This window comes from Numida meleagris, chromosome 6 (assembly GCF_002078875.1).
Source record: "Numida meleagris isolate 19003 breed g44 Domestic line chromosome 6, NumMel1.0, whole genome shotgun sequence".
NCBI lineage: Eukaryota > Metazoa > Chordata > Aves > Galliformes > Numididae > Numida > Numida meleagris.
This window is the reverse complement of record NC_034414.1, coordinates 53,732,912-53,754,489: the sequence shown is the minus strand read 5'-3', so window position 1 is coordinate 53,754,489 and position 21,578 is coordinate 53,732,912. Positions and strand designations below refer to the sequence as shown.

General features: G+C 38.1%; 1 protein-coding gene across 1 annotated transcript in view; it reads left to right on the top strand.

Moving 5' to 3' along the window:
- The window catches only part of JAG2 (jagged 2), a 66,747-nt gene that overhangs the window by 38,136 nt on the left and 7,033 nt on the right, over positions 1–21,578 (top strand). The window contains exons 6-23 of the mRNA XM_021403375.1: positions 4,840–4,970; positions 5,358–5,477; positions 7,891–8,004; positions 8,867–8,980; positions 9,520–9,633; positions 10,114–10,160; positions 10,441–10,614; positions 11,579–11,729; positions 11,950–12,114; positions 12,695–12,808; positions 14,138–14,251; positions 14,604–14,717; positions 15,477–15,593; positions 16,396–16,423; positions 17,404–17,489; positions 19,587–19,700; positions 19,885–20,000; positions 21,256–21,501. Of these exons, the coding sequence (XP_021259050.1) occupies positions 4,840–4,970; positions 5,358–5,477; positions 7,891–8,004; positions 8,867–8,980; positions 9,520–9,633; positions 10,114–10,160; positions 10,441–10,614; positions 11,579–11,729; positions 11,950–12,114; positions 12,695–12,808; positions 14,138–14,251; positions 14,604–14,717; positions 15,477–15,593; positions 16,396–16,423; positions 17,404–17,489; positions 19,587–19,700; positions 19,885–20,000; positions 21,256–21,501 (2,179 nt within the window). The remainder of the gene's footprint in view (positions 1–4,839; positions 4,971–5,357; positions 5,478–7,890; positions 8,005–8,866; positions 8,981–9,519; positions 9,634–10,113; positions 10,161–10,440; positions 10,615–11,578; positions 11,730–11,949; positions 12,115–12,694; positions 12,809–14,137; positions 14,252–14,603; positions 14,718–15,476; positions 15,594–16,395; positions 16,424–17,403; positions 17,490–19,586; positions 19,701–19,884; positions 20,001–21,255; positions 21,502–21,578) is intronic.

Sequence of the window (21,578 nt, the reverse complement as noted above, 5' to 3'; positions counted from 1 at the left end):
AGGCACTGGAGCAAGAATGGTAACTTTCAGTAGCTTTATTATAGGAGAAACAAGTTTGTAGGAAAGCATTGCATTGTTTGGTCTAATAAGAGCTGTGGGATTGAGAGGAAAAGCAGAGGAGTAATTGAAGGATTTGAGTACACTAATGAGCATCTTGTTGACAGAGCTGACTATCGTGCCTATTTCAAAGGCAGGAAAGTAGAGAATGCATTTCTGTGACTTCACCAGTTCTTAGTGGATGGCATACTAGCTCTAATACTGAGTCTGAATGCCCAGAATTGTAGGATCAACAGTTAAACCATATTGCTCCCTGCTATGCAACAATCTCATGAAGGATTAAACAGACTTTCTTACAGTTATTTTAAGTAAATAGCTAATATAAAGCCATTGTTCTGGCCTATGTAACACCATCCTGTTCACGTCATCATAAAACTCCATGTTTTTCTATTTAAGAAGGTTGTTTTTCCCCCCACCCCTGAATGATGCATTTTTCTTCTGTTCTTAATGTCACTGCTTTGCTTTGTTTTCCTGTCTTCGGTATTCTGGCCACGGTTTCTAATTGAAATCTGAGTCGGAGATGCTCCCTCCAAAAACCCTGCTTTAAAAAAAAAAAAAAACCACAGTTAAATATCTCATCACAGGGATCTTTCCTCCTACATTCATGGAATGAACAAGATACCAGGAAGATGGTAATTAGAAGCTTGTATTTCTTTGGGGAATGTCCTCCTTGGGTGTTTTATTTTTGGGCTCTGTGCTTTCACCTAGACTTCAGACAGTTTCTTTCTTTGTTCTGTTGGTGGTTTAAATGTACATATACATTAGTTGCAAAAAACTTAGTAGATAGGTGCAGAACAGAGTTGACTTAGGTATTCTCTCCCATGTATTACAAGCTTTTTTCATCAGGTTAACCAGAGTATAGATGAGGGATTGAATGAAGCCTGCAACATGCCATTTCTCAATGAACTTCACACTGACAGTATAAGACTTGCAAATAACTAGAAGTGATTGAAACATGAGAATAAACAATGTGTGACGGTGGTATAAAACAGCTGAATGAATCAAGTTGACCATTGAGAGCACTGTAACTTCTTGATGAGTGAGAGACTTCTTCCTTTTTGTTTAATCATACCAACTACTGAGGGACTATGGTTTTTCAGACTGTGAGGGTCTGAGTACATCTCCTCACCTTTCCGCATTGCTGCTTTTGCTGCTTTTGGAATACTGTCTTAAAATCATGGAGAGTGGAAAGATCTCCAGAGTCATCTAGACCTGCTATCTGCCCAAAGTAGCTCAGATTAGACCAGGTTGCTCTCAAATACAGTTCATGTTGCTTTGCATGAACAATATGGAATCTTTGGAAAACACCTTGAGCTGTCTGATTCAAGGATGCTCCATTTTAATCTAGCTTTAACAATACAGTTACTGCAAACATGCTCAGGGAAAACAAGGACTGCTGTCAGCTTTCCTTATTTAGAATTGTTTCAGAGGAATATAGGAAAAGCATAGTTCTGAAAGAACAATTTCTACTTTACGGAGCTGGAACTATTGAAAAAAGCTATTTCTTTGTCCTCCTCTTGAGTACTTGTGTATCATTAAATTGTGCATGATGATGGGTGCTTCTGTGGAACTTCTTAATAATGAATTTATGGTTTTGAATGTACTATAGATCTTCCTTATCCTGGCATTTAGCTGTTTGAAGCCTTACTTGCTTATTCTAAGTATACACTGTGAGTTGAATTATTGTGGCTTTGTCTAATAGTCATTGTGAACCATTTCTTTTCTTGTGTGGTTGCAGTTTCTCTAGTCACAAAACTGAAGTTATCTCAAAGCTTTGCTAATGTTAACTCCTGCCACCTCTTCTGCCCTGGCCTTGTACTTCAATTCTCATTTTCTGTTGCCTCCAGACTTTCATCTAAGAAAAATGGAAGCTGTGAAGCATGCCTGTAGAGGTATCAGGATCTTTTCTGCAAGTTCTCAGTTCCAAAATGACTACTTCTATTCCTATTGCACTCTTTGTTTTAATCCTGACCTGCAGGGAGGCTTTGGTCTGGGAGCAGATGCCTGTGCTTCAGCCTTCCATCAGGAAGTTACTAAACTGTAGCAATCTATTTATGGTAGCTTCTTTTGTACTGCTAATAACCCAGCAAAGGCTGAGATTAAGCCATCCCTGATTTTGTTTTGCGGTTGGTTGTAAAGAGGAGTTAGAGCCAATGAAGTCAGCAGAGGGGAAGGACAAAGGAAGTAGAATCTTGATTCCAGTAAGAATTTTCTTTGTCCATTGAACAATGGGAATCTTTATTAATTCTCTAAATTTGGCTTTCTTATTTATTCAGATGTGAAAAACTTAGGGTTGCAGAAACTTCCCAGCTATCCTCAGTAAGGAGGTGGGAAGGAAGAAAGAGGGTTTTTCTTTGTTTTAAAAAGTGGTCATTATTTGGAAAGGAATTCTGTTTTCATAGACGCTATTCCTTTTGTATCTGTACCTCTTGGGCTTTTTCTTTTTCCCTTTGTATTTTGACTTGATTTTTTTTCTCTTCAAATTGCAATGTGCCCATTTCTTGGTTTCACTTTTCTGATCACATCTTGCTCTTAGTGAGCTGGGATCTATTAAACGTTATCATTTTAGAAGGAAGTGGGATTAAAGCTGTCCTAGCACCTGCTAATGTAGGATGCGACCAGACTTCCTGTTCAAGAGGAAATCCTAATTTACTCTTCCTTGTAAACTGCGGGCTGATCAGCTTACCACATAGTAACCTTTTGACTTGTAAACACTGTGTTCCTTTGATTGGACTGTCTTTAGCCTGTAGAAATGATTTCCCTCCGGCTCGGCAGTATGCTTAACAGTGGAGTTTGTGCTGAATATAATGCAAAAGCAACAACCTCCTTCTGTTAAACTCATCTTAATGCAGAGTTGAGCATACCTACAAATTCAGGTGGGTACTTAAAAGTGCATTCAAGCTTTAAGCTGGTGGCAGTATTTTTCTTTTCAGTCTTTACTATCAATGCAGTGTTAAAGAAACTTGGTCTCTATTAGGTATGGAAAACAAATAGATTTACTGTGATGTCTGTGTTGTGATGCAGACTTTTTCAGCCCTTGAAAATGCTTGTTGTATGTGGGTGGGGAGCTGGCTCGGGCTGGGATAGTCATGGTGAATCACTGGCAGCAGTGCCAGGTTTGGCGTGGATGCTGGGTTGGGCCAGGGCCAGTAAAGTGAGTTAGTGCTTTTTTTATTGTTTATTATCTGCCTCTGAAAAGATTTTTCTGTCCCTGAGAAGGAAGGAAAAGATCAAATTTAGCAGGAACAGTATTTGTTTCCTCTTACTGCTAGTACAGCAAAAGCACACCACTTCTGAAGTATGCATGTTCTCTGGGCATATTCTTATGGCAGCCTCACATTAATTTAAAGTTTAAATTAATTATTAATTATTTATTAATTTATTAATTTAATTTATTATTTATTAATTTAAAATTTAAATTTAAGTTGAAGGCTTTTGGACTACGCAGGAAACTGAGGCTGTCCTGTATGGATCTTGCAGCTCTTAGGCTTTGCACTGGGAGGGGATGCTGAGGTTGAGAATTCAAAGTAGTTCTGGAGCTCTATATAAAAAACAGTTGCCTTGGGAAGATCTGCATCAGAATTCTTTCTGCCTATGTAAATAAAAATGTAAACAGCATACTGCCAGCATAACCTGGTCTAGTCCTCTGGGGATCAGTAATGCTCACTCAAATGGTGGAATTGATTCCCAAGGAGCCAGTTTTTTTCCTCATCTTTTCTGATACCCAGAAGAGTTAAGATTTTTTTTATGGTATTCAAAACATTCTGGTAATAGGTAATGGATTTAAAAGCAGAAGTACAATTTTCCTATGTTCCCCCCACACACATGCACACATTGGAGCTCATATCTCCGCTGGCGTGCCTGTGCTCAGATCCCATGCAGTGTGGTTTTATATATCTTTGTTGCTAATACGGCTCTTAAATGGTGTATGAGAACTACTTGTGAAAGAACAGACAAATATGTTTTCAGCCTAACAGAGTAAGCTTACTAATTCTGTTTGGTTAGAATGTATGTTAGATGCACTTGAAAAACAAAAAGCAGAGGCAATGCCTTTGATACTTGTCCTGTAGCATAAATCATTACTTTGTTTGCATAATTTTGGGCACCATTACAGATGACATAATCTAAAGATAGTTGTCTGTGAAGAAATCGTCTGATAAAATATAAACTACTTAAACAAAAGCCATTAGTAATCATTTGCTTTCTGTTCTCCCTTCTCCAAGGACTACTTCTTTGTGAATGTCACTAAAGATACAATAGAAAAAAAATTATTTGAGTAACTCTTGAGAAAACTGACAAGACAGCTGTGTTTGTGGCTACCCTCAGTCTTCCAGGACTAAAGACTCTAGAACAAACTAGCTAATCTCCTGAAAGCCATCTTCATAGCACGAGCTGTGGTCCTTGATTCTGTACACCTGCAGTCTCCTTTTAGAAAAATAGCATTAACATTTTTATACATCAGTCATTTTTATTCTAGTGTGAGATGATTATGTGAAGCTGGGATTCCTTATGAAGGGACACCTGATTTCACGTATGGCTCTCGTAACACGGTGCTTAGTTTGTTGTCATTGTGTGTAATGGGGTTGAGCAAGGTGAGTTCAGGAGAGATGTTCAAGAAGACTGGTGTGTGTCTTCTAAATAGCAGAAATAAAGCTGTTGTCTGTTGCACATGGAACAGCTGACCTTGTTCTTGAGAATGGTAAGTGTAGCATTCAAAATACCTGTAATGCTGGTAATTAAGCATCATGTTGCTAACTTTTAACATGTGAACTTACATCTTAGGTGTCATTATGGTTGGCAAGGACAATACTGTGATGAGTGTGTCCGCTACCCAGGCTGTGCTCATGGGAGCTGTAATGAACCATGGCAGTGTAATTGTGAAACCAACTGGGGTGGCCTGCTCTGTAACAAAGGTACTTAACATTAATTTACAGGAAAAATAAGTAAAGCTGCATGATTAACTGATAATTCATTAACCATTTTTTTCCTGCTAGTGTGCAACAACCAGAGTATTTCTGTCTCTAATCCTTTTATGGCAGGTGGTAACTAAACACTGTAAGTATAGGAAGCTTAAGACAAAAGTTTTGGAATGATCCTGCCTCCTCTAACTTGTTCAGTTCTTCTGTTCATCCTTTCTTGCTCTGTAGTGAGTAGCGAGCTGACAGTCCAGCTAATGGAATGTAAGGATGGTATGGGTGAAAGATGCTTCAGCCAGAAAGGCATCTGTATGTCTGACTAGGGATTAAAATAGTAATATTAAAATTTTTATTTCCTATTGATCGGCATTTTTCTTTGTCCAGATCTGAATTACTGTGGAAATCACCATCCCTGTCTGAACGGTGGAACCTGTATGAATACTGAACCAGATGAATATCGCTGTGCTTGCCCAGACGGTTACTCTGGAAAGAACTGTGAAATTGGTACTTCTGGATATTGCATGCATAACCTGAAACAGTTTTAAGCAGAGCTGTGCTCTAGTCAGTCTGATGGCATTTTTGTGTTCATTGTGCTTTCTGTAGAGCGGAGGGACTATTTTTGGAAAAAAGTTAGCTAGGTTTCTTAGAGATGTTTGGTGGGTGGGGGGGCTGAAGGCACACAACTTACCTCTCCAACTTCATTGTGACTTTGTGTGACAGTGAAGGTATACCAGCATTATCTCCTCCAGTCTATTGCCTTAAGCTTCAAAAAAAAAAAAAAAAACACTGCAGGCAGCAGAAATGCTTCCATAGTCATCCTTGGATAAGACTCAGAATGCTTCATTCCACTTTTTTGTTTGTTTCCTCTAATCCAAGCATGAAATCAAACTGTAGTCACCTGGATGTGGGTTACAGGTGTGCCTTCCTCTGGCATGTTTTTCCCTGCTACCTTTGTTTTCTTCTTACGATGCGCTGCAAACCTGCATTTACACAAGCTGGAGACTGAGGAAGGTGGTAGTGATGGATATTTCAGTTTTAACTGTGGTGCAGTGGGGTTCTTGGCCAGATCTTTTTTACTTGCCCACATGTGTTGTTGTTTTTTTTAATGAACTGGAACTTCATGTTATAAATCCCCCATTAAAATAATTTTTAACATCTTTGGATTGAAAATGTAGATGTTAACTGCTGTGGAAGTGTGCTTGAGTCCTCCTATAGAGTAACCTTGAGCATAGTCTAAATGAACAGAAGTCTTCCCTTCTGTTGCCAAAATGGAGGGAAGCATTTAAACTATACTTCTGATGAGTGTACCTTCTTGACTGCAGTCCAACATGGAAAACTATTTCCTGTTGCACAACACTACAAGGATGGTTCATTGCTTTCTTTGTGTATTGCACACAAAGACCCAAATTTTTATGTACTAGAGACTACTTTGATATTTGGAGACTTTCCTTGATTTTATTGTATCTCTTTGGAGATGAAGAGGCAAATGTTTAATATCTATAATATCTTTTATTTTAAAGATCTCATGTTTGGAAAAGAATGAAAAGTTTTTTGGGGTGGTCTTCACTCCCTTCTTTCCCCCCCACACTTCAGTATTCAGTTGGATAATGTGTGGTGACACTTAGTACTTCTTACTATGATAAATTAAATCCTTTTTTTTTTTTACTTTTTTTGGGAGGGTGTATTCCCTGTCTTCTCATCATGAATTTTGCCATTACTTGTTAACAAGTGTAGATGGGAAGAACCCACTTTTTCTTCCGCTTAACATGTTTGGGCTTTAAGTTCATTAAATTTTCATCAGAAGGTTTCCGTGTTTATCAGCATGTATGTTTTATTTGAACTACAGTAAAATGCTGTGTGTTGATGATGTTATCAGAATATACCGTGAATTTTTGGAAAAACAAATGAAATAGCTTGCCTTAAAAGTTGTAGTAAAGCAACAACAGGAAATGACTTTAAACTGGAAGAGGGTAGATTTAGACTAGATATTAGGAAGAAATTCTTTACTGTGAGCGTGGTGAAGCACTGAAACAGGTTGCCCAGTGAGGTTGTGGATACCCCCTCCTTGGAGGCATTCAAGGCCAGGCTGGATGGGGCTGTGAGCAACTTGGTCTAGAGGGAAGTGTCCCTGCCTATAGCAGGGGGTTGGAACTGGATGATCTTAAAGGTCCCTTCCAACCCAAACCATTCTGTGAACTTGGTTCTCTGGATGAGAAGGTGGGATAAAATAGGAAATACATTTGTGAAGTTTGAGACTGATTATTAGCAGAACATAGGTATTAGTGCCTAAAACTTCTCATAAAGAAAGCATCCAAGACAGAGTAAATTCCTTCTACAAGCTAGGTAACTTACCTGAAGTCCCAGAATATAAATGCTAGCTGCATTCCCTTTGCCTAATAAAGGGATTGCTTTCCTCTTTCCCAAAGCTGCTCTGGCTTCTGAGAGAGGAAGTATCTCAAGATTGTTACTTTGCAGCTCCTGCAAGTGTTACAACTCTACATGGATTGACACCAGGCAGTGCTGTCTATAATTGCAAGTAGCTCTGTTCTCTGCTGTTTCCAAGGAACAGTATTAGAATGAAGCTAAACTGACCTTTGATATTTAAGCTGTTAGTAGTATTCAGATGTCTGCATACACCTCACCTGTTTTGTGTCATTGAAGTTTTTTTAAAAAAAAAAAAGTGCTGGAGCAGACTAGAGGTGGAAGTGTGGGGCTGGAAGCACTATGTTAATGGGAAATTTTTTCTAACCGCCTTGTATAGTGATACAGTGGCCCATTTACCTTTAGGCTTTTAAAGTTAGTAGTTATAAAATATGATGCAACTTTCTTAGTCAAAACACACTTTCTAAGTATGTAAGTTCTCTATTTTTGATATTGGAAGAGTATTTAGCAAGAATGTCTCCCTCTTTCTTCCCAGCGGAGCACGCTTGTGTATCTAATCCCTGTGCTAATGGTGGAACTTGTCATGAAATTTCATCAAGCTTCAAGTGTCACTGCCCATCAGGGTGGAGTGGACCAACATGCGCTATTGGTGGGTATGCATTTACTGATGGCTGACCTCTTGGGTTGGAAAGGCTGATTTAAAAAAAAAAAAAGAACAAAAAACCCTACTTAGTAATCATGCTTTGTGGGTATGGAATTTAGTAGTAGTTTAGTAGTCTTGTTTTAACTGACTTAACAGCTATGTGTTGGGAAACCGATAAGATTAATGGTACTGTGTGGCCTGTGGTGTTAAAATCAATATGTACGTGATGCAGTTTAGATTTACAAGTTGTCAGAAGCATAGCTAGATCACATTACCTACAAAACTTTGCAAGATATGCATGAAGAAATGCTCTGCTGCAAAGTTTTTGGGACAATTTTAAGCTATTTAGCCGGACTAAGGTAAAATAAAGTGGATTCATTTTAAGAAATAGAAATACGAAAGGTTCTCCCCTTAACGTAGTTGGAAGAATAGATGTCTCACTTAAGAAATGAAATCTTTGCTTTGGAGCAAAGGGGAGGTAGTTGACATGTTTTGTAGGCATATGTAACAGTTCATTTGCTAGTAGGTATCTGGGTTTGGTTTGCACATTCTCTGTGATTTTGAACAGCAGACTTACGTTTTTCAACAGCAGCTGTCCTTGAAAAATACTGGTTCAACCTGTGGCATAATCTAGGAATGTGATGTGTAAATCAACAGATCAATTCTTAATGTTTGCGGGTACAAAACTGCAGAGTTCGTCTTTCCCCAGTCTCAAAGATGCGAGAAAAATCTAAGTTAAAAAACTAGGTCAGAATGGTTAGCTTCTTCATAAGCTTTTGTATGCCAACATCACTTTCCCCTTGCAAAGTAACTTTTAAACATCCAAGTTTTTTAACCTTGTAATGGAAGGCACACTCTGACTTCACAGATATCGATGAATGCGCATCAAACCCTTGTGCTCAAGGAGGGACCTGTATTGATCATATTAACTCATTTGAGTGTATATGTCCACAGCAGTGGATTGGAGCAACATGTCAGCTTGGTAAGTAATTTTGTTCTCTAGCTTTGAAGGCCACTGAAGAGAATTCCTAAATAATGAGTATTTGAAGTGAGAACTGAAGTTGTGCATTGCTATTGGTGGTATCTTAGCTCTAGTAGATTTTAAATAGACATTTCAAGTGAACTTGTGACCATGAGAGTGCCAGCTTAAGCTTGTTTATAATAACTCCTCTAGAATGCCCAGTAACTGCTCTGTTTCAAAGTACAGCACTGGTGATGGTAGCTCCTAATTAATGGTGGCAGAAAGTGACTTACCCTATGGAGGCAAGGAAGGGATTTGCCCTAACTAACACGTTACCCTTTTTGAATTTTAGCAAATGGGAGAAGTAAGATAACATGCATGTGCTGTTGTAGATGAGTGTGCTTTGAAAACCTGTTGTATGTAAATGGTTTTATTGTCCTGCCAATTTGTGTAAGACAAGCTTCTGATGCTTGCATTGCATGGGGACTTTGCTTGGTGCTGCGGTAACCTGTTTCTGGGTTTGTTCTTTATTCTCTTCTTTCTTTTATCTTCTTTCACAGATGCTAATGAGTGTGAGGGGAAACCTTGTGTTAATGCTTACTCTTGCAAAAATCTCATTGGTGGATATTACTGTGACTGCATTCCAGGATGGAAGGGAGTAAATTGTCATATCAGTTAGTATTTCTTTAGTATGTATGTTGACCATAGGATGCTTTACTCTTTTTAAAGATTTAATAATGAATGATAGTGTAGATAACTTGTACAAGAAAAAAAATTTGCTGTCCTAACTTCTAGCAAAGTAAGTTGAAAGTAGCATTTGAAGATTTAGAAATGTAATCGGTGTTAAAATCAACCTGCATGACTCCTAGTAATCTCCCTAGAGTAAGACTCTGTGCCTCTGATTCTGGCTGTCATGTACTGGTTCAGTTTTGAATACTTTTCACCTGAAAGTTTAAATGTGAAATTAGGTGGTGCTACTTAATTTCTGTTGAGTTCCAAATTCTTTGAAATAATATCTAAAGATTTCAAGCAGCCTTGCTTCCCATTCAGACATCTAGAAAACGAAAGTCCTTTGTTCTGCCTTTTTATTCTAGGCTTGTACTTCAGAGCTTAGTCTTCTACAAATTCTAATGCCTTGTGTATTTTATCCATAGATATTAATGACTGTCATGGACAATGTCAGCATGGAGGTACTTGTAAGGTAACTCTTGTCAGTTATTATACCACGTTGAAAATAAATTTAGCTAGTTATGAATTCTGTAGTTTTTAACTGCTTGTGGGCTAAATGAGACCGCAAGCTAAGATATGTTAAAATCTTTAGTGTTTTTTGGACAGAGCCTGCACGTGAAATCTTAACGAGATGATTTTGTGGTGCTACTGCTGTTTACAAAACCAGAGTATAGAAACAGCTTGAATTGTTTTGTGAGTTTTATCAAATAAACAAGCCTTCCTACATTTTCTTTCTTTTCTCTTCCTTGAAGGATGAAGTGAATGATTATCACTGCATATGTCCTCGTGGTTACACGGGGAAAAATTGTGAGATAGAAACAAACGAGTGTGAAAGCAATCCATGCCAAAATGGAGGCCGCTGCAAGGACCTGGTGAATGGGTTTGCTTGCCTGTGTGCACAGGGCTTCTCAGGGGTCTTCTGTGAGGTGAGTGCAGTGGCTATGTTACTACAATATTTTTCATGGATGAAATTCTTCCGAATTCTGAAGAATTGTATCTTGAGTGCTCTGCTTCTGGATGGTTCATGCTGTAATATGTAATTAAAGTTTCAGCAAGTCTGTTTGAATAATAGAGGGAGAGTTGGCTGCTTGCCGTGTGTGTTGCAGGAAATATCTACCATTCATTCCACAGATGCTAAAGTCCCAGCTACTGAACTTGCATCGGGAAGGGGAAATTTAAACTAATGGAAGGAAACAAATGGAAGCATCTGATAGAAGAGATCTGAGGAGTCTTTCTCAGACCTTAACTGTTTTCTGTAGTCTACTTTATTTGTTTCGTGTAAGAGCATGAAATAGCTTGCTGAAAATCTCTCTTGCAGCTGGAATTGCACATCTTCTGGTGGATTACATGCTCAGAGTACTGGGGTTCCTTCTGTTCTGATCAGCTTTGATTTTTTTCTCCTCTTTAGCTACAGAGTTATTAAAGTAATAAAATCCAGAGTTGGACTGGAGGATAATAATACTCTAGAGAATAAGGTTTTGTAAGGTTCTGTGCATTTTAAGGGTATTGCAGAAGCAAGTTAAGTGCACTGGTATTTAACTTGTTATAGCGCTCTCATCTGTGGTTATGAAGGACAGAAGAGGGACTGATAATGTTCTGTAGTGGTCACAGTATCCTCCTAATGTCTCATTCTTGGCTAAGTTGTTGTGTTTATTCAGCCTCCTGCAGGGAGGGAGGTATCTTTATCACAGTATCAGAAATCCTCTATATCAGGATTGAGTGAAGTAACCTGAAGTTTCCCTGTGTTGCATGATGAAATGCAGTGTAGAAAAGCAATAAGTGTTAAAACTTGAGGTTTCTTTTAAATGAGCTTCATCTGTCTCTGGCAACATAGAGCTGCTTACTCCTGGGAAATGATGCTGCTGCTGCTAACCGTGATCTTTCTTACAGATGGATATTGATTTCTGTGAACCTAACCCTTGCCAGAATGGGGCTAAATGCTATGATTTGGGAGGAGATTATTACTGTGCCTGCCCTGATGACTATGATGGAAAGAACTGTTCTCATCTCAAGGACCACTGCAAGAACAATTCTTGTAAAGGTACCTACTGTTGTCCAGATACTTGTCTTGCTGTAGTAAGTAGTCTTTCTGAGAAGAGTAATAAAAACATGTTACTGTGCTAGAATCTTACAAAATGGGGATAAGAAAGTGCTTGTGACAGTCCTTTTTTTTTAAAGAGGTAGTGTTTTTGGAGAGCTCTTCTGATGACTGAAAAGAGGTGATACAGATTGTGGTCTGATGGTTTACTTTCCATTCTTAGTAATAGACAGCTGCACAATAGAAGTCTTCAGTAATACTACCCAAGAAGGAATTCGTTTCATTTCATCTAATGTTTGTGGGCCTCATGGACGATGTATTAGTCAGCCAGGAGGGAATTTCACCTGTGCCTGTGACAGAGGTTTTACTGGAATATACTGTCATGAAAGTAAGTGGGAGTTTGTTCTAAATGACTTCTTTAATCTAAACCTCAAAGTTTTTGTCTTGAAGCTCTACAATGTGAAGCAGTCGCATTTTAAGAGTTGCATAGAGCACTGTGAATTTCAGTTATACTGCTTGAAGTCCGGTTTCTTCTGGTAATTGTTGTCTTGTAGTGCTTCACTCTTTCTCTGTGAAAGAGAACTGGTTTTAGTCCAACTTTGCATATGTCTGTACCCGCTACTTTTCTGTACAGTCTTAGAAAAGAAGCCATGGCTTTCTCCACTGTGGGTTTGATGGAGAGACACTGACAAGCGTAGCTTAAGAGAATGTGTAGTGCTATTCTGGGTATTTCTTGAAAATCTGGCTTTTTATACCAGGTGAACTTAATGCTCTAGTTTTCTTGATATATGAGAGAACACTTATGGAACCCTTACCAAACTTGAAAACGGATGTTTTGAGTTGTTCTTGTGTATTTGAAAATGGAGAACAGCTTCACTTTTTTTCTAGAGACCTAAAAATCACTGACCTAGATTCATGACCATAGCAGATGTAGACAGCCTTGAGCAATTTCTGACTTTTTGTCATAGATATCAATGATTGTCTTGGGAAACCTTGTAAGAATGGTGGGACGTGCATTGATGAAGTTGATTCATTTAAATGTTTCTGTTCAAGTGGCTGGGAAGGAGAACTGTGTGATACAAGTGAGTACTACTATGCACTGCATGTTAATATTACAACTTTATCATAATAATGATGGTATATGGTTAATAGTGCAGTTGTTCCTCTGCTTTTTGGCAAATAACACTAAGTAAACTGACACTAAAGTATTTTAAATACTGCTTTTGGGCAGCAGCTTCAGAAGACTGTTCTTTTAATGGGACTGTAATCTGGTGCTTTTGTGTAGTCTGGGTTATACCTTGGGAGGAGAACTTTCTTCTCCTGAGGAAAGGCAAAAGTGAAAGAGACTGCTAGAAAGACTCATTTCTTTTATTGCTATAAGCATATGTAACTTCTGTTACTTAGTGTGTAGTGACCTTATCTTTTACCAAATTTACTAATTTACATTGATTTCCAAATTTGGAAAGCCTTTTAACTTTAAATCTGTGCAAGTTATAACGTGCTTCTACCTTGCTGCAGGAATTAGAAATGTAACATTCTAGTCCTTAGTTAGGAAGAGAACTGCTGCAGTTTGAATGATTATTCAATGGATGTTGCAAGTTAGTGTTCTGTATTCTGGGCTTAATGGGAGCAGGCCTGTATCCTAAATACCTTGGCTGAGAGTCATTGGGCCTTGGTTAAGAAAGCAGCATGCTATATCAAGTTCATGGTTAAGTTTCTTCAGAGCAAACTGCAGTTGATGCTGTGCTAAATGTGGCTATCTACTCTCAATGAAGTCCCTTCTAAAAGAGGGGAAGAAGTTGCTGAAGCTTATTACAGGAGGCACATCAACTTAGATGTGAAAGAAAGGCTGAGAAGCCTTTGACAGATAGCACTGAAGAGTTTTTTGTGTGGTCTAAATTAAGTTGGTCTAGAATAATTGTTTTAACTATTGAAACTTGAGTGAAAAGAATTCTTTTAAACTATTATGCATGCATGTATACACACAAATATGTGTGGTAGAAACAGCTACTCTTTGTATCTTGTGACATAAAGCAGAAGAGGGAGCTCTGTCTCACATGGAGGAGTTGGGTTCAGGCTCATGTTTGGGACGTTGTGGTCCCTCTCTTTAAGCCACATGGTAGAAAATTTGCGAGGTTCAAAATAGACATTTGCTGGAATAAGGAAAATTACTTTGTCTCTAATTACTCAGAAATCAGCAGTATTACTACTGAAACTTTCAAGTTCTTAAAGTCTTTTGTAATGTGTGATGCTCAGTATTAAAAATTGAGAACTTTCTCTTGTATGAAGAACTCCTTAACAATCAGAAGTGCTGTCTTACTACAGGACTTAATTTATAAAGAAATATTCTGCGTTCTTTCTCATGGTCTTAGCTGGACTAGATCAGCTCATTTGAATAACTCTTTTTCTAGATTTCAATGACTGTTCTCCTAACCCATGTCACAATGGTGGCCGATGCATTGATTTGGTAAATGACTTCTATTGTGAATGTAAGAATGACTGGAAAGGAAAAACTTGCCATTCACGTAAGTGTTTTTAGTTTTCTTTCTTTGCATGAGTCTGGAGTTGCTGAAATTTAAAATAAAACAATCAGTGAAATAAATCGTATTTTGGCTACCTGTTCTAGTTTCACAGCAACTTCTAGATAACTATGATTTTTCACAACTCATAGTGGAATAGTGTGTTAAGAGATGCCTTTAGATTCCACTGTTCTTGGTTTGCTTATTATAATGCATCAAGTGGAACCATGTGTTTCTTGTACTTTTACATTTAAATATAGCTTCTCTAAAAACAACAAAATTTTGTGATTTAGAAACTACCCGTCTTTTAATTTCCATTGGCCTTAACTTGCTGAATTTTAACTTACCTAATGTGTAGGTGAATACCAGTGTGATGCAAACACTTGTAGCAACGGTGGGACATGTTATGATGATGGAGATACGTTCCGCTGTTCATGTCCTCCAGAATGGATTGGAAGTACTTGCAATATCGGTAAGCTCTTCAACTGAATCCTGACAAAGCAAGAAGTAGTACAGAGGAAATAATACTTAACTGTTTAATAAATAGGGAAACTTGTATTTTAGTTGGATGGTGCCTGAGTTCAGAGTCATTTCTTCCCTTGTCTAGAAAAATGTCTAGTCATAAGCAGCAGTCAGCATTCACATCTTGGGCAGCCTGTTCATTTCACTTGACACGAGAAACTGAATTTTGGGGACTTCTCTTTTGATGGCTTTACGTGGTCTTTTATGTAGCTTTTCAGGCGGTTTTGGAGCACTTGGTCTTCTGTCTTCTTTTAGTCTCTGAAGACCCTACATTTAAAAATCAAATAAAAAAACTAGGGAACTTCAGGCAAAGCTGAGGACTCATTATGCAAATCTCTTTGTGAACAAGAGAAGATTATATACAGGCATATGTACGGGAAAAATAAAATAGAAAGAGTTCTTCCTAGGTGATTTGCAGGGTTACTGCATGCTGTAGGACTCTACTGTCAATACTTCTGAAGGGAATAAAATTCAGTCTGCATGATACATTTTTAATAACTTATTTTGTAATTCTTGGTATTTCAGTCAAGTAATTGATAGAATTGATAGGTGAGAGATCATTGTTTATGTGGCACTCTTTGGAATCTTTTTACCTTCTGAGTCTTGTGATGCTAACTCAAATACTATTCAGGTTAGTCATCTTGACATATCCAGATGATCAGTATATCTTATTTGTCATGCTGAATAGATACCTTCTCTATTTTCAAAGCTAAAAACAGCAGCTGTATTCCAAACCCTTGCATGAATGGTGGAACATGTGTTGGCAGTGGAGACTCCTTTTCTTGTATCTGCAAAGAAGGATGGGAAGGACGTACATGCACGCAGAGTAAGGCTTCTCTCCTTTATTCCCCTGAGCTACTAGGAGTGTTTAATTGAAACAAAGCAAGCTTATAGTGTTCAGGTGCCAAAATATCTGAATCATTCAAGGTGGGAAGTAGATGGGAAGATGATGCTTGACTAATGAATGAAGAACTTGTCGTATTTCTTTTTTGTCTCAGCTTTCTGCCAAAGTAAGTCTTTCAGCCTCTTACAGAAAAATAATCTTCAGGAATATGTGTCTATGGGGATTGTTTTGCTCTGCATGTTAATTTTAATAACAAAAAGTATGTGGAAAATAAGGCAGTAGTGTGTATTCCAGAATTTACAGCTGATTTCTCTGAGGTTAGCAGTTAACTGTTTCAGTGTACCAACATAATGAATTGGTTAGGTGGAGTAAGACCTGCAAGTGGCCTGCAAATTGTTTATAATGTAAAAGGTATGCTTAAAAGGTCTGGCAACTTGCATGTATACTTAAGTACCAAAGTTGTAGTAGTCCTTCAGAAAGCATTTACGGGATGTTTGGTTTAGGCACTACCAATGCAGCCAATACCCTGTTTTTTTTGTGTTGCCATCGTGCTCTATATCAATCTGTGCTGTTGATGTATCAGGATTAATGAAGTTCTAAGACTTTCCATTTGTCACTATTTTTAGTATTCTGAAAGTATTCCTTTAGTCTTTTAGGTCTAACTGAATTTTCTTTACAAATGTGTGAGGGGGGAACTTTTTTGGGCTTGCTTTCTCTTAAACTATAATATTGTACCCTACAAATAAATATGCCAGAGAAGTTACATTGGTCTCTTCTTTTATAGATACCAACGACTGCAACCCTCATCCGTGGTAAGTAGCAGGATTCCACTTCTGTGCCTGTTGTGAAAATAAGACTGAACACAGGAATACAGATTTCAACTCCAGATTAGAACTATTTCTAATCTGAAATAATTGAAACCAACCTTTGTAAAAGTCCTAAAACAACTTACTCATATTTTATCTGTTCCTTGACAGTAGCAAAGCCCACAGAACGATACAGTGCTGACTCATAAGAACAGAACATATTTTGGTGTAGTTTCCATGCCAGAACTGACTGGTGACCAACTTACTATAATATGAAATGAGTCAGACTTGATAACACTTCAAGTATTTACAATTTAGTTTAGAATGAGAAATAATCAAAACCTGATAGTTTACAGTAAATAGTTCTAGAGGAATGTGAAAACATCCAGTTAGACTGAATGTTCTATAAATTTAAGTTTTTTTGGGGGAAGGTGTATTGGGGGGTATTCTAAATACAGAAGCTGACGTATATTTTTTGAAGGGGAAAGATATTGATGTGGATTGAGCAAGCCATCTACTTAATTGTTCTGTTTTCCACTTCTGCAATAAGCTGCTCTTCATGTATTGTAAATTGTAAAAGCTCAGGCTTGCTCTGTATTAGCTTTGTAATGCTGCTTTGTCTTGTTGAGTTACACTGATGAACTTCCACCCATGCTTTTGTAGATGTGCTGTTACTGAGCAATATTACTTATCTAAAAGTATGCTTTCTCTACTTATGGAATAGGTTGTCCCCTTGAACAGTAGCAAAAGGCTAAATTAACAAAGCTTTAATTACAGACCAGTGAAACAATACAGATAGCCTAAGTTTAAGGCTAGTATTATACACTAGCAAGGACTTAATTTTGTTGAATAGTGACGAAGTACCATAAATTGGGGCAATAGGAAGAATTTGAAGAGGCTATGTGAGGAACCTGTGTTTTTTGTTCATCTTTGGACTTGTGTGTGTACTCTGAGAATATTTCTGCAACTATTTATTATTTTTACAGTTACAATGGAGGCATTTGTGTTGATGGTGTGAACTGGTTTCGATGTGAATGTGCACCTGGATTTGCAGGTCCTGACTGCAGAATTAGTAAGTAAAGCACCTATATGGGTAAAGGTGTGAAAGGCTGTACCATTCTGGCACACGAGAAAGCAGGCTCTTTGTGGCTCTTAATTTTTTTTTGTATTTGGTTAGCTGAATTCCAAATAACAGAAGCAGAAGCTGAGTCAGTCAGGCACTGGTACTCACCTTGCAAGTGATGGCAGTTTCTGTTCCTTTCTTTATTCCATTAAATGGAACAGAAGTGACTTGACATAAAATTAGACTCAGTTGCTGCTTTTTGTTGTGCGTTTCTGAAGGGTCTAAGATGCTACTTCATAGAAAGTATAATGTAAGTAGTTCTTTAATAAGCAAATATCAAAAGATAACACAAAGTGTACTATTTAATGTTAGAAACTGAAATACATTGGGACATCACAAAAAATGAGGGGTGTAGTGCTGGCATGTGAATAACATGTAGCTACTAGAGCACAACATCTTGCAAGAAATATAATAAAGGATCTTTTGAAGCTATAAAACAAAACTTCTATGTAGGAGTTTACCTGAAGGACAGAAACATGAAAAATGAAAGACTTGTAGACTGCATTTAAATATTGTGGGGAAATGTTTTGTCATCCAATACTACCATTTTGACCTAAGTGTCATACATGTATATATGCACAGCGTTACCTCTTTGGATGACTTTGATGCTGTTGGGCTTGGTCCTGCCTCTCCAGCAGTCCGGTGCTGTGCTTTTAGATAAGAGATTACATCCTCATTCTGCCAGATAGTACATGATCTGACACCTCTAGTCAGTAGGTAATTATAGTGCTTATGGCAGTAGATTTGAGTTACTGATCTGTGAATACAGAACCAGATATGGCAGATAAACATGTGTATCTACATTCAGGTGCTCACCGAAGGGGTATTGAACTGTCTGTCTTCAGATGTGAAATGGAGAGGACTACTCAAAGATAAATACTGCGTATTTGTAATGGGATTACTGGCTTTTCCCTTTGTTTGGTATAGACAAAAGGAATAGATCTGACAAAAATGCCTTTTACAGGGTGCTGATAAGACTAACAGAATTAACTGTTTAAATGGTCCTAAACCAATGTCTCTTGAAGAGAAGAAGCTTCTTCCTCATATCTAATCTACAGAATTTCTTCTTGGAAAGTGTGGTTAGGCATTGGAACAGACTGCGTAAGAAAGTGGTGTCCTCATCCCTGGAAGTAGATGAGACACAGATGTGGGCACCTAAAGGATGTTGTTTTGTGTTTGGGTTGGTGGTTGGACTTGATGATCTTAAGGTTCTTTGCCAACCTAAATGATTCTGTGATTCTGTGGAACCTTTGAAAGATGCTTTGGGAGGGATTGGTTACAATCAGGAATGAAACAGCTGGGGCCTATGGGTCACAGCTTGGCAGGATGGTTTGTTACCTTTGGTAGACATTTGCATGAATTAGTTTTGCTCACTTCCCCAACTTTGTGCATCTGAAAGAACAGTGCTTCCTCACCTTTTTCAGTAGATCTTCATGTCTAAGCCACTGAATCTGAGGGATGATGAAGTCTGTATTTAAAAAAAAAAAAGACTATTCACTATTTCATAGTTAAGATGTTGCATGAAATGTCCCTCACAAAGTAAGCTCTGCATTATTCTTCTTACAGTGGATTGAATTTTTTGTCCTTTTTGTGTTTTTTTTGGAGGGGGATGCTTTCAAGCCATCTCGTTGTTCAGTTCTTGCACTGTAACTTGTGAAAGTATGTGCTTTTTTGTGAAGTCTAAATGGCAGACTCTAGGGCTTCAGTCTCACATCCTGTTCTGACACAAGCTGAATGTAGAGAAGCCATTTTCACCTCCAGTTGTCCAGTACCCTTGCTCTGTGAGATAAGTCAGCATATGATCGCTGCTTTGTTCAACAGGGCTTCAGCTAGGATGGAAATGTAAGAAATCTGTTAGAGGCTGTTAGAGATTACAGCTGAAATGTAGTACTACCCAGACAGGAGATTGATTCTGAAGCCAAACTGTCTTTTGCGTGTTAGAAAACCCAATGCTGTCAGATTACATCTCGGTAAACGTTTAATTACAGTCATTTAATTACCATGTTGTATGTTCTTGCCATTGAGTTTTACCTATTTTCCATCTAGATATTGATGAATGCCAATCTTCCCCTTGTGGATATGGTGCCACTTGTATAGATGAAATCAATGGATACCGATGCACTTGCCCCCCTGGAAGAGTTGGTCCTAGATGTCAAGAAGGTATTCCCGTATCTGGTATCAACCTTTACCCCCCAAAAAAACAGTTGTTTACAATGTATTAGTATCAAATACTATATATGCAGTAGTCTGATGTATAAGGAACAGCAGCAAAAGTAGATATGTTTTAAAAATGTGTACAGATTCAGTAACTCTGAAGTGAAGTGTCTGTATACTTCTTACTTAGTGATTGGAATTGGAAGGCCTTGCTGGCTTAAAGGAATGACCTTTCCTCATGGCAGCAGGTGGGATCAAGAATGCAACAGCTGCCACTGTTTGGATGGCCGTATTGACTGCACCAAGGTAGGTATTTTGACCTATTTTCTTAAGTGATTTGGCTGAAACATACTTAATTTGCATGCGTAGGTTGATATAGCTTTTTTCAGTCTAGATTCTTGCATAGGTCACCCCTAAAACAGACTTTCCTTTGAATGTCCAGTGACTTCTTGTAGCAACACTTACGGGATTGCCTTTATAATGACAAGCTTCTGTTCTGTTCTCTGCCTGCCATAACAAACTCTCTAAAAGCAGACAGAAAAAGAAATATGAATTGGAAAGGATTAATAATCCTTGAGATGATAAACTTTTCTGCCAAATCTTTGAAAATGGTTTTAGAGCTTCTAATTCTATGAAATTCTGAAGTAAAGGACAGTTTCCTTAGTGGACAGTACTTGCCTTTTTGTCCTTCAAAAGGTTTATGAATTGACGAATTGCAACACTTGTATATTTATTATAGACTGTATGTTGGAAGAAATATGATTAGCCTAGATGCAGATAGAACATATTAGCATATCTACTCAAGGATTTTCAACCCTGCTGTGATAGCATATCTTGGTGAATTTGTGGTAGCTGTGCAGCTTTACATCACAGCTGGGGAGAGAGACAAGACTTGTGCTGCTTTACAAGTTGTAAGGCTAGGTGGGTGGCTCAAGATAAGAACTAATAGTACTTAATGACATTGCCTCAACTGGATGTCTCCCATGTTTCACTGGAAGCACTAGTTTGAAAACTTCTGGATCTCACAGATCTGTTCTGCTTCATATTAGTTTAAGTAGGTGTGCCCTGTAGGCAAAGGAATAACTTGCACTTAATAATCTTAACATGCATTTTTAGACTCTATGAATTTAAGCTTTCTTCTAAAGGGAACACGGCTATATGTACAACTGAAGAAATATTGCCTGTTGTGAAGGGAGGCTTGAGGATGTGTACCAGAAGGCAGCATGCAGCTTTGAGGAAAGAGTAGAAGTGGTGTAGTGAATGTGACTTGTGTTGGGTTTGGTTCAGAAAATCTATATAGAAGTTCAAAGTGATGTGGGATTAATCTGCAAGCCCCTCAGTGTCATCAGTGTCTTGGATGATCTTTTCTCATTTTACACTTAAATCAATACAAAATGTTCACGTTTTCTGGAAGAGCAACTCTTATCTGCTTCTAAGACCATAGAAAGATGTGTGTTTTTGCAATCAGTAGTAGATCATGACCTTCTCATGCCAATTGCTTATTTTGATTCAATGCATAAGAGCAATTAACTGTAACAGTACTTTTGTTCTTTATTTTCAGGTGTGGTGTGGGAAAAAGCCTTGTCTGTTACACAAACATTGGGATAATTCAAATTACCAGTGTCCTATGGGTCAAGAATGCCAGGAGAAGTATATGAAATGTTTTCAGCCGCCATGCACCGAATGGGGAGAATGCAGTGCCTCTGAACCTCTGCCTGCCAATATCAAGTGTCTTCCTAATTCTGGGTACTTGGACAATGACTGTGCTAGGATTACTTTAATTTTTAATGGAAACAAAGTCCCCCAGGTGAGAACAGAATTATTAATGAAGTATGGCAATATATGTAGAGGTATATTCCATGTTAGGGCACGGAACATTAATGT